The sequence below is a fragment of the Mauremys mutica genome, chromosome 9, assembly GCF_020497125.1.
Source record: "Mauremys mutica isolate MM-2020 ecotype Southern chromosome 9, ASM2049712v1, whole genome shotgun sequence".
NCBI lineage: Eukaryota > Metazoa > Chordata > Testudines > Geoemydidae > Mauremys > Mauremys mutica.
In genome coordinates, this window is record NC_059080.1 from 49,926,652 (window position 1) to 49,937,116 (window position 10,465).

Sequence of the window (10,465 nt, forward strand, 5' to 3'; positions counted from 1 at the left end):
ATTTTTAAAAAATTGTTTCTAACTGTAATTGTTGCAGAGAGCCTTAAAAATATGAGCCACTGCAGTGCTGTTTTCCTGATTCTGCAGCCAGCCTGAAGCTATCTTTGCGAGTGTTGCAAACTTTCCCATTACCCCCACTGAAGTGTTAGCTCTGAAACCTAATGATGCCAACATAATGTAAGCACTGTTAATTTTTTTCTGTACTGATTGTTTTTGCAGAAAGCACACGGCTGATGTGCTTATCTCACAATCCCAAACTGCCTCCTCTGCCAAAAGTTCCAATTTTCTTTATGCTGCAGCCCAATCTCCCATCATGGCAGAAGTTAATACAAAGCTCTGCAGAACACTGAAAATTTAAAATGTGAGGATGGCTTAAAATAAATATAATTTAATATCAAAGAAAGTAACACAGGGAATGCTGCACTGATGGTATTAGCATTTTCGTACTGAATTCCATAAAAAATTCCATTTTTAATATTTAAATGAAGCTGCCACCGAATTTCCAGCTGCCATGCTCAATGCTATAGAAACCTTGGTCTTTGGGGGCAGAATTTGGGTACATGGGATCGTCTTTATAACAGAATTCCTAGGACTTGCTTTTAGAACTCTTTAAATGAGGCTCTGAGCTGGCCCATTGGTCTGGTGTGACACGACCATGCCCGAGGTGCAGATTTGATTCCAGGTCCTGGTCTTTTGCTCCCAAGCTCAAGGGCTAGGATTGTTAGAGGCTGGGTTCATAGCCTGTTGGAATGAATGGACTCCCATTGACTTCAGTGGGAGCTGGATTGGGTCCCTCGTGAAGGGACTGCTCCCCATAGTTTGATAGTGATCCTTGAGTTAGCCTGCCCGAGGAGTGGTATTGATTGGCTCTGCAGAGAATATTCCTCAGCCAGAAAGATGGTCATCACAACATTAAGAAGAAGGTTACATTGGAATCAGGGAGAGGGGGTAACCTTTGAGCACTGCAAAATATGGGAATGTTGTGTGTCATTCTGTATATAGACTGCAAGTTCTTGTAGTGGGACAGCTTTAAAATGGGCTCCAGGTTGTCTGATCAGAGTGAGACTGTGATGTCTTTGCTCTCTAGTCCAAACAGAGAAGCCCTGATACAAACGTCATAGCAGACCACTCATACAGTCTGTCCCCAGAAATGGTCCCAAAGCAATTAAAACGAGTTCAGCTAATGGTTTCATAGCCTGGACCTGGGTTAGTTCCTCCCCTCACCCCCGGTTCCTTCTTGTTTTTAATTGACTTGCATGTGCATGACCCTTGGGTAAGTGCTGATATCAGTAAGCAGAGTGGCTTGCAGCTAACTCTGCAATCCATGTGACTGCAGTTTCCGTTAGTTCGTTCCGCAAGATCTGAAATTAACCTGATGCTAAGTGAGAGGAAGAAGAAGAAGAAAAAAAAGGCTGCAGCTAACATTGCCTTTTGTGAAGCAGCTGAGCGAGAGCAGGAGGGCGGCTGTGTGCAGCATGAGTGCCCGCGATCTGTGCACGCTGCCCCGAGCGGTGAGTAACCCCCAAAACTGGGCTCTGCGCTTCGCCCTGTGCAAGAGAAAGTTCAGGGATGGGTGCAGGGGAGGGCAACGGTCGGCAAGAAGCTCCCAGGTGGGTCGTCGTTACTACAGCCATTGCACCCGGGGTTTACTGTGTGCGCGCGTCTGGGAGCAGGGAGCGTTCCCAAGCGCTGTGTGCGGCGAGGTGCTGCGGGCAGGCAGCAAACTCCTCCAGTGCAGGGGCTCGGCGGGGACCGGGGCTGTGCCGGCGGGGACCGGGGCTGTGCCGGCGTCGGGAAGGCAACGCCCGCAGGTTCGCTCGCTCGCTCTCGTGGTCTCCCTTCGGAATCGGAGCGCTCAGCACCACCCGCGCCGGGTGTGGAGGGGGCTGCAAAAGCCACCCTTTGGCCCCCATCCCAGGCCGGGAGACACGGAGCGGGGAGGGCTGTCGCTGGAGGGAAGAGGGTTAATGCGGGGCGGAGAGAGCAAACACGGCGGCTGCCGGAGAAAGGCTGAGTCAGAAAAGAGAGAACCTCTGAAAAGGGAAAGAGTTGGAGGGTAAAATGCATCGAAATGTTTAATAAAAGTGAAATGAGGTAGAAAAATCAGTGTGAAGGAAACAAGGCCGCTGGAAAAGGCTGAACTAAAGATGCATCAAGGTTGGTCTGTTTTAGGTTTCAATACCGCATCTGTTCCGGTGGTATCGCGGCACCGCTCGAGGCATGGAGGGCCAGATCCCCAATTGCTGCAAATGGCAAGTGGAGCTACACTGAGCTCCGCCAGCTGAGGATCTGTCCCAGAGGAAATATAGAAAGAAGAGTGGGGAACCCCCAGGGAGGCGCAGTAAGAGATCTCTTTGATAAGGCATTGGCTTTATTCTGTTTGAATCTGTGATTTAGTGGTGGTTTGCCTGGTGGTAAAAACAAAAATTAAAAAATCTGAAAATTGCCCCACGTGTGTCCAAGACTCTAGATCTAGCCACTTCAGCTGCCAGAGAGACTCTTCCATTTCTTTAGTTCACAGGTCTGAAAACCCTGCTCATAAAGTGTGAATTGTGAGTAGTGTAATCAAGGTCTCCTGGCATGGTTGCCTTAGCTTTATCATTCTTCTGCATGCAAATGTTATAAACTCTGATGCCATGAATTGCCATTATTATCTGATTTCACTTGATTGAAAAGCAGCAAGTTCCATTGGACTCCTTCACTGGAACCTTAATTTAGGACTGAATCTTCAGGGGAGTTCAGGGCTTAGTTTCTGTTGGAGTTGTGGGTGCTCAGCATGGCTAAAAGTCAAACCCCTTGTTTGCTGGTAAGACACATAAAGAGAACATTTGATGCATGAGATTTTGCAACTGATAATATAGAGGGAAACTTCTTTATGAAACGTGTCAGTTAATCGATGTGGGCAAAGAGCTATTCAATTAGATGCTGATGTTCCTTTAAAAAGGATTTTCACATCCCAGCATCAAAATGTAGCATATTTCTACACACATTGTCATCTACTCTATTAAACTCTGTATGGATTTGTGTTCTGTATATTACACCAATGCCAACAGCCCCCGCTGAGCTCAGGGTCCCATTGTGCTTGGTGCTGCACAGAACACACACTGAGAAACTGTCCCTGCTCCAAAGAGTTCAGCCTCAGATCCTCAAAGGCATTTAGGTTCCTTACTTCAGTTGATTTCAGTGGGAGTTAGGTGCCTAAATACTGTTGATTATCATGTTAAAAGATGTGATAGACAATGGGTGGGAAAGGAAACAGAGTCACAGAGAGGTAAAATGACTTGCCCCACGTCACAGGCCCCGAGTCCCAGTAGAGTGCCCTAGCCACTGGACCACACTGTCTCTCAGTGTAAATGGGTGTGAGTTTACCTCTCTATTAGCATTAGAGAGCCTCCTGAGTGGCTTAGACATTGGACTACAGAACCACAGAATTAACCTGCCCTATTCTTACCCCAGGGGCTGGACTGTGCAACAGAGACCATCTTGTTGCAATAAACCTCAGAGTAATTAATAAAGTTGGGGCCAGAAGATGCCTCCAGTGCAGGTTTTCCTGTATAGGACTCAAACTCCAAGGGACCAGTTCCCCAGTGCATTGGAACGGCACTGGACACACTGGGAAAGGGGAGACACAAGTGGCTTTACTCCCTAGCTGGAGCCTGGGGCTGAGTTTGCCCCCCAGAGGCATGTTATGCTGTCTTGTAATCACCCTCTAGGAACCGTTAAGTCAACTGAGAGACACTGAAGCCCAATGTGCTCCACCCACATCTCCAGTGTCATCCTTATGCCATAGTGCAAAGGGTGCTCCAGTGGGGCATTAGTCCCACACTGTATAGCTAGATCTGGTAAGGGCAGTGGATCCAACACCAGTGTGAGGAAAGTGCTGCCTAGAAAATGTTTAGAGCCCAAGTCTGATCTTGGGCTGACAGAGGATCTAAAATCCCGGGTCCGTGTAAGAAGGTTTGGGAGGCAGAGACTGTCTCGTCTTATGTTTCCTGGGAAATCCTTTGGTGTGCCAAAAATAATCATGAATGAAGGGGAAAAAAGCAGAGCAGATCTTTCAAATGTGTCTTATCTTTGATTTCTGTCTTTGCAGGACCGTTGCTGTTGAGATGGAGTCAGTGTTTCTCAGTCTCTCCCTGAGTCTAGTCTTTATAGTAGCAGGATGGGGAAACAAGACTGGAGTGGCCCTGGCAACATATCACAGGACCTGCAAACTAGTGAGTCCTCTTATGCAAATCTGTGAACTTGTTAATTGTTCATTTCTTGCTGCACACTGCCTTGAGAAAAGCAGGTGTATACTCTGAGTATGTACTCTAGAGGCACTGGCAGTGACTGCTCAGTGTAGGCCCTATTCCATTGTTTTCATTCTAGCCTATGACTTTCACCATCAGGCTGCATTTTCCAGACTTGATCTCAGCCCACAGTTGTTGCGTTTTTTTTAAATGTGAGCAAAACCTGGTTTGTCATTTTTGAATATGAGACAAGAGGCTTATATGGTGCACAGTGAATGAAGCAGGACATCTCGTGGAGCTGATTGATCAAGTGGAATAGGTGTCGAGATAAATATTGCCATAGGAACAGCATTTATTCACTTTGTCTTTGAAATTAATAAAAATATGGAAATGAGGTGGGGAGGGGTGTGATGCCAAATGAAGAAGTTGGCTAGGCTAGAGATTGTGATTCACAAATAGGAGGGGCGAGGGGGGGGGGTGAGGTTGGAAATACTGTGTGTACTCTCAAAAGTGGCCACTGATTTCTAGGTGCCTCCGTTTTTGGGTAACTTCTGGTATCTTGGGCCTGATTTTCAGAGGTGCTGAGCAGCTGCAGCTCCCTGTCTGGAAATGCTTATTTGCTGATCAGTAAAGTGTACTTGAGAATATACGGCAAGCAGAGGAAGATGCCCCAGGAGCTTTTACGCTAAGGGATAGATTTTCAAGTGCTCAACATCAACAGTTGAGGCCAGATTTGTAAAAGAGCTCAGCTGCACCCAACATGCTGACCAATGTGCAGAGCTCTGCAGAAAATCTGACCACTTACTTAGGTAAATAGAACTGAGCTTGAAAATCTGGCCCCTATTGTGGGTGCTGAGCCCTTTGGAGGATTTGGCCTGGCATGTGATACCAAACCAAATGCAATGCTTCCCCTGCATTATTTTCACCATTTCTTAGCCTTCGTCTTTTAAGCAGGGCTAGGTGATTTCAGTCCATCTGTGCTGCTTCCTGCTGACAGAACTGGTTCTGCTCCAGGCAGCCAGCTTCTGTCTGATAAGATGCGCTGATTAGAACAGGGTGGATGTTCTCCAGTTTCTCTTTTGTTCTTTCCTCTTCTTGTCCTGTTTTCTTCTTTTTTTTGTTTGTACTACATTAGTGCCTATAGCTCCCAGGTGAGACCAGGACATCATTGTGCTAGATCCTGTGCATATGCAAAGTAAGAGACAGCCCCTTCCCCAAGGCATAGAGAGATTGTGTCTTAGCCAAGGTCTCACAGGGACTCTGGGGCAGAACTTAGAGATGAATCCAGAATTTGAGTCCCAATCCAGTGTCTCTGTACTCTGTGATCCTCTTTCTCATCTGCTCAATGATACTGACCCCCACATTCAATCTCTTGATCCACATCCACTCAGTGGGAGCTCTAACGACAGGTCTGCTCTACCAGTGCTCTGCTATGTGCTGCTGCTGCCCGAGGAGCCACGAAGGGTGCAAGTCAGCGACTCAGCCTCCAGGAGCAGGCTGGCTGGTGCTATTCCAACAGGGTAGGCAGGCGGGGAGAATGTTGGAGCAGGATCATGTCCTGCCTTGGTTTACTCCTGTAGGCAGGCTCTGCTTTCCAGTGCATCCCAGCAGGGAGTCCTAAAGGGAGATAGGGAACATAGTTGGTCAGCTGTAACTTCAGAGCAGGCCAATCTGATCTCGTATGTCTTTTGAGGGGCAGTTATCGTCTGCCCCCAGCTGCCCACAGGCTTCACCATATCAGTGATTCAGGCAAAAATGACTGCTGCTACCATCTGATGTTTGTCATCTGGGAGAGATGGAGAGGTCAGGATGATGGCAGAAAATAAAGAATCAGATGTTGTACACCCTCTCCCATCTGAACTCTAAGCCTTTGCCCCCAGTTTCACTATTTCCAGTGTTGTTTATATATAGATCTAGATATATTTATATTTTTTGTTTCAGGTGCACAGAGCTGTGGATTGCAATCGGAGATGGCAAGGCACAGTCCCGGTAGACCTCCCAGCTGACATAGAGGTGCTTTTCCTGGATCACAACACTATACGGACCCTAAAGAATACCTCTCTGCGGCAATACCAACATCTGGAGACACTGAGCCTGCTTGAGAACAGACTGGAACTTATTGAACCTGGGGCCTTCCTTGGCAGCAGAGACCTCAAAAATCTCTTCTTGGCAGACAACACCCTCTTTACAAACTACTCTGTGACGGCTGCTGCTCTTTGCTCCTTACCAGCCTTGAGGAAACTGGATCTGTCTGGGAATCATCTCACTGAGAACATGGTGGCTACCATGCTCTGCAACCTGTCCTCATTGGAGTCCTTGTCGCTGGCCAGGAACATCATAATGCGCTTGGACTCCTCTGTCTTTGAAAACCTGAGCCAGCTGCAGGAGCTGAACCTGGAGAAGAACTACATCTATGAGATCGAGGGGGGCACCTTTGAAGGCCTGCAGGGCCTGAAGATGCTTAATCTGGCCTACAACTACATTCCCTGCATCGTGGAGTTTGGTCTGACCCAGCTCAAGATGCTTAATGCCAGCAACAACATCATCGAGTGGTTCCTGGCCGTAGAGGGTGATGCTGTCTTTGAGTTGGAGATGCTAGATCTCTCCCACAACCGGCTCCTGTTCTTCCCGCTACTACCAAGACAGAGCAAACTGCGCTCCCTGCTGCTGAGGGACAATGAGATGAGCTTTTATCGCAAACTTCCCAATGCTACGTCCCTCTTGGATATCACAGTGCAGTTCCTTCTTATAGAGGGCAATACCACTAATGTCACTACCCTCAGTCTCTGGGAAGAGGTCAGCCTGAGCAATCTCTCTTCCTTGAACTTTCTGGATATGAGCCAGAACCAGTTCCGGTACCTCCCTGATGGCTTCCTGGGAAGGATGACTTCCCTCTCTCATCTGAAGCTTAACCAGAACTGCTTAGAGACCCTTCACATCCAGGAGAGAGAACCCCTGGGCATGCTCACGGACCTTGATCTCAGCCAGAATCAGCTCTCAGAACTGCAGGTGGATCTAGGTTCTGAAGGCACCCTTCCAAACCTTAGATTGTTTAATCTGAGTGCCAATAGGTTGCAGAGGGTGCCGCCTAACATTTTCACCCACACAGAGATCACTACAATTGACCTCAGTCACAACCACATAGACCTGTGTCCCCAGCAAGCTAATGCAGATGGGTCTGAATATCCCATCTGCATAGACTTAAGGAATGTAACATCCCTCAGGAAACTTTACTTGGCTGGGTGTGACCTGGAAATGGTGGCCAGCAATACTTTCAGTGGGACACCACTAACACACTTAGATCTGTCTAACAATCAGAGAGCACTGGCTGGGGGCCTACAACCTCTAAAAGATATTGCACTAATGCTGCAGGTTTTATCTCTCAGGAACACTGGCCTCTCTTCCACCATGGAAGATATTGACTTCTCTGGCTTTCAGAACTTGGTAAGTTTGGACCTCTCTGAAAACTCCCTGACCAGCTTCCCAGAGTCCTTGAGTGGTCTGAAACTGCATACCCTGGATCTCCGGAGAAACCGTCTTCCCTCTCTTCCACAGCACTCAATGCAGAAGCAACTTGGGAGGAGTCTGAGTGTGCTGTACCTCAGCCAGAATCCATTTGACTGCTGCAAGCTGGAGTGGTGGGACTTCCTTCACAGTCTCAGGACAGTGCGTGTTGTGGACAGGGGGCAGGTCACCTGCAACTACTCCTCTAACATTATTAATACAGTGGGGCTGCCTGAGTCTGTGCTCCAGAGCTGCAGGTGGATGACAGTGAATATGGCTTTGTTGTACCTGGTGCTTACTCTCCCTGCCTGCCTGACCCTGCTAGTTGCCTTTGCTGTCATCTTCCTTACTTTCAAGCACAAGCTGCTTCAAATGGTGAAAAACCAGTACAGAGTGTCCAGCCCATACTGATCTCTGTGGGCAAAGGATTAGGCTGTTGGCACACAGAATGCAGACAGAGTAGTAACTCTGTGATCAATGTGAGGGGCCGAGAGGAGAGTTAGCAGGGGTGCTTTGGAGGGAGCGGCCAGGATACTGGCTCACTGATGTTCTCATTGCTGCATTTTGAGTGAGTCGCTTCCTGATGCATGTTCTCCCGTTGCTCTGGGCAGGGGTAGGGCCTTCTGCCGGGAAGCATAGTGGAGGCACTTGGAGTTTAACTCAGGGAGCACAGGGTTCAACATGGAGTCAGAAGGCAAGAGAATGGAGAATTAGTGATTGGAGTAAAGAAAATGGATTTTAAGACACTGAAAATGAGTAAATGGGAGAGAAATTCAGAAGGGAAAGGTGAGGATCATGATGAGGAAGAGCTGAATATAAAATTAGAAAGGGCAAATATTAAGAAAAACCAATGAGGCAGCTGCAAAGTGGACTCATTGGATGCCAGGGAAGGAGAGGCAGGTGAGATCATCACCCTTTGCTAGAGGCTTCACTGGTGGCTAAGGAAGGGAGTTCAGGGTACATAAGTCCTGTGAAATACACCTCTACCCCGATATAACGCTGTCATCAGGAGCCAAAAAATCTTACTGCATTATAGGTGAAACCGTGTCATACCAAACTTGCTTTGATCCGCCGGAGTGCGCAGCCCCACCCCTGGAGCGCTGCTTTACCGCGTTATATCCAAATTTGTGTTATATCGGGTCGCGTTATATCGGGGTAGAGGTGTATAAAGCAAATATGCATATGTATACACTATAAATATAAACCAATGAAGCTGCAGTTCTGAGTTAAGGCCTACAGGGATCTATTTTCTCCTAATTGGAAACATAAATTCCCATTCATTACAATGTACTTGAATTTATGTTGAAATTGAACAGTCTTGGTCAAATCAGAGTGCGAGGATGTACAGTTGCTTTTCCCTCCCCACTGTCACCCTCAGACATTATACATTTATTTATCACCATAGTGTCTAGGAGATGTATGGTTTTGTGTTATACAAAAACTGTTTTACATTTATGTAGTCCCTTGAATGCTGATTAGCAGAATGGGGGTTGGTTTGCATAAGGACTAATTAATTCTCAGTTGAGTAAATGAGAATATTGTATATGTATTATGTGCAAAATAGAATATGCAGGTGAAGTGTGAGAGTGAAAATCCTCATTCTATTTATTGCAATGTGGTTATTGCTCAACCAGTATTTCAGAGTTAAATATCTAGCCCATTTAAAATCATTTGGTCATCTTTGTAAATTAATGACCAAGGTTAAACTGCATAGATGACCCCTTGCTAAACTTTACTTTTTAATCAACTCATTTTGAGCTGTATAATGTAAAAAAAAAGTCCCCATCACCTCAATGATTAAACTTTGAAGTACACACTTTAGTTAATGTTTTTTGAGGGTGAGGCTTTATTAAAAGAAACAAACCAGGAAATGTTTTTCCCTTGGATATCACTTAATATGGCAAATTTCAATCTGTGATTGTTTCAAATTTTCACCCCTTTAAAAAAAAAAAGGTCAAAAGAGATTGGAAACTGGAACCACAGCAACAATAACAGCAGTGAGAGAACACATCTCATATTTACATTTTGGTCTCTGTAGAAACAAGCACATGACAATGGAATTGGCAGCTGTTCTTGACTTACAAACACATACAAGTGATGATTAGATTTGTTTGATAAGATGTGTAGAACAATGCAGTTGAACATTTCTAGGCTATCCATTCTGGTGTCATCAATTAGGTTTAAGTAGCTATCCCAATTAAAGAAGAGGCCATTTAAAAAAAACAGGTCGGGAATAATGTAAAATTGAATGCAAGATACAAAAATAAATTATATTCACTTTATTTTTATTAACATTTTTCTTCTGTAAATTTTCATTTGGCAACTTCTATATTAAAACACAAGATAAAAATTGTAAGTGGAGTCACAACCCACCGCCCTTACCAAGTTTATGTGGAGTTGTGGGAAAGCCATGCTGATGCTGGCACCGAGCATAGTAGATAGTAGAGTGCTGTCTGCAAGCTACTGTACTACAAGCCAGTGCCTGCATCTGGTCTGCCATGGGATTCCCAGAGTAGTTAGATAATTCAAGGAAGTATTTGGATAAATGAAGATTTAGCCAAAGAGTTAGTGTGGGTGTGTGATGGGAACCCTGGGGTGCAACTGGAACTAGGGTACTGCTGTGTCCCCTTAACTCTCCAGCTTGGGCTGTCTTTCACAATGCTATGCTAGTGACATGGAGCAAACCCCTCCGGGTGCTGTTATCACTCAGCACAACAGCATGTGGATCC

The 10,465-nt window shown here is 46.2% G+C and overlaps 1 protein-coding gene across 3 annotated transcripts; it reads left to right on the forward strand.

The window, feature by feature from the left end:
- Positions 1 to 1,340: 1,340 nt before the first annotated feature.
- NRROS (negative regulator of reactive oxygen species) lies at positions 1,341 to 9,985 on the forward strand. 3 transcript variants are annotated; one of them, XM_045029246.1, is made up of 3 exons: positions 1,341 to 1,511; positions 4,094 to 4,217; positions 6,174 to 9,985. In XM_045029246.1, exons 2-3 carry the CDS (start codon positions 4,110 to 4,112, stop codon positions 8,145 to 8,147), a joined length of 2,082 nt encoding a protein of 693 aa, XP_044885181.1. In that variant the 5' UTR covers positions 1,341 to 1,511; positions 4,094 to 4,109; the 3' UTR covers positions 8,148 to 9,985. The 3 variants fall into 3 exon arrangements, with proteins under 3 accessions (XP_044885181.1, XP_044885180.1, XP_044885182.1); XM_045029245.1 differs by lacking the exon at positions 1,341 to 1,511 and adding an exon at positions 1,798 to 2,341; XM_045029247.1 differs by lacking the exon at positions 1,341 to 1,511 and adding an exon at positions 1,798 to 2,157.
- The last annotated feature ends 480 nt before the right edge of the window (positions 9,986 to 10,465 follow it).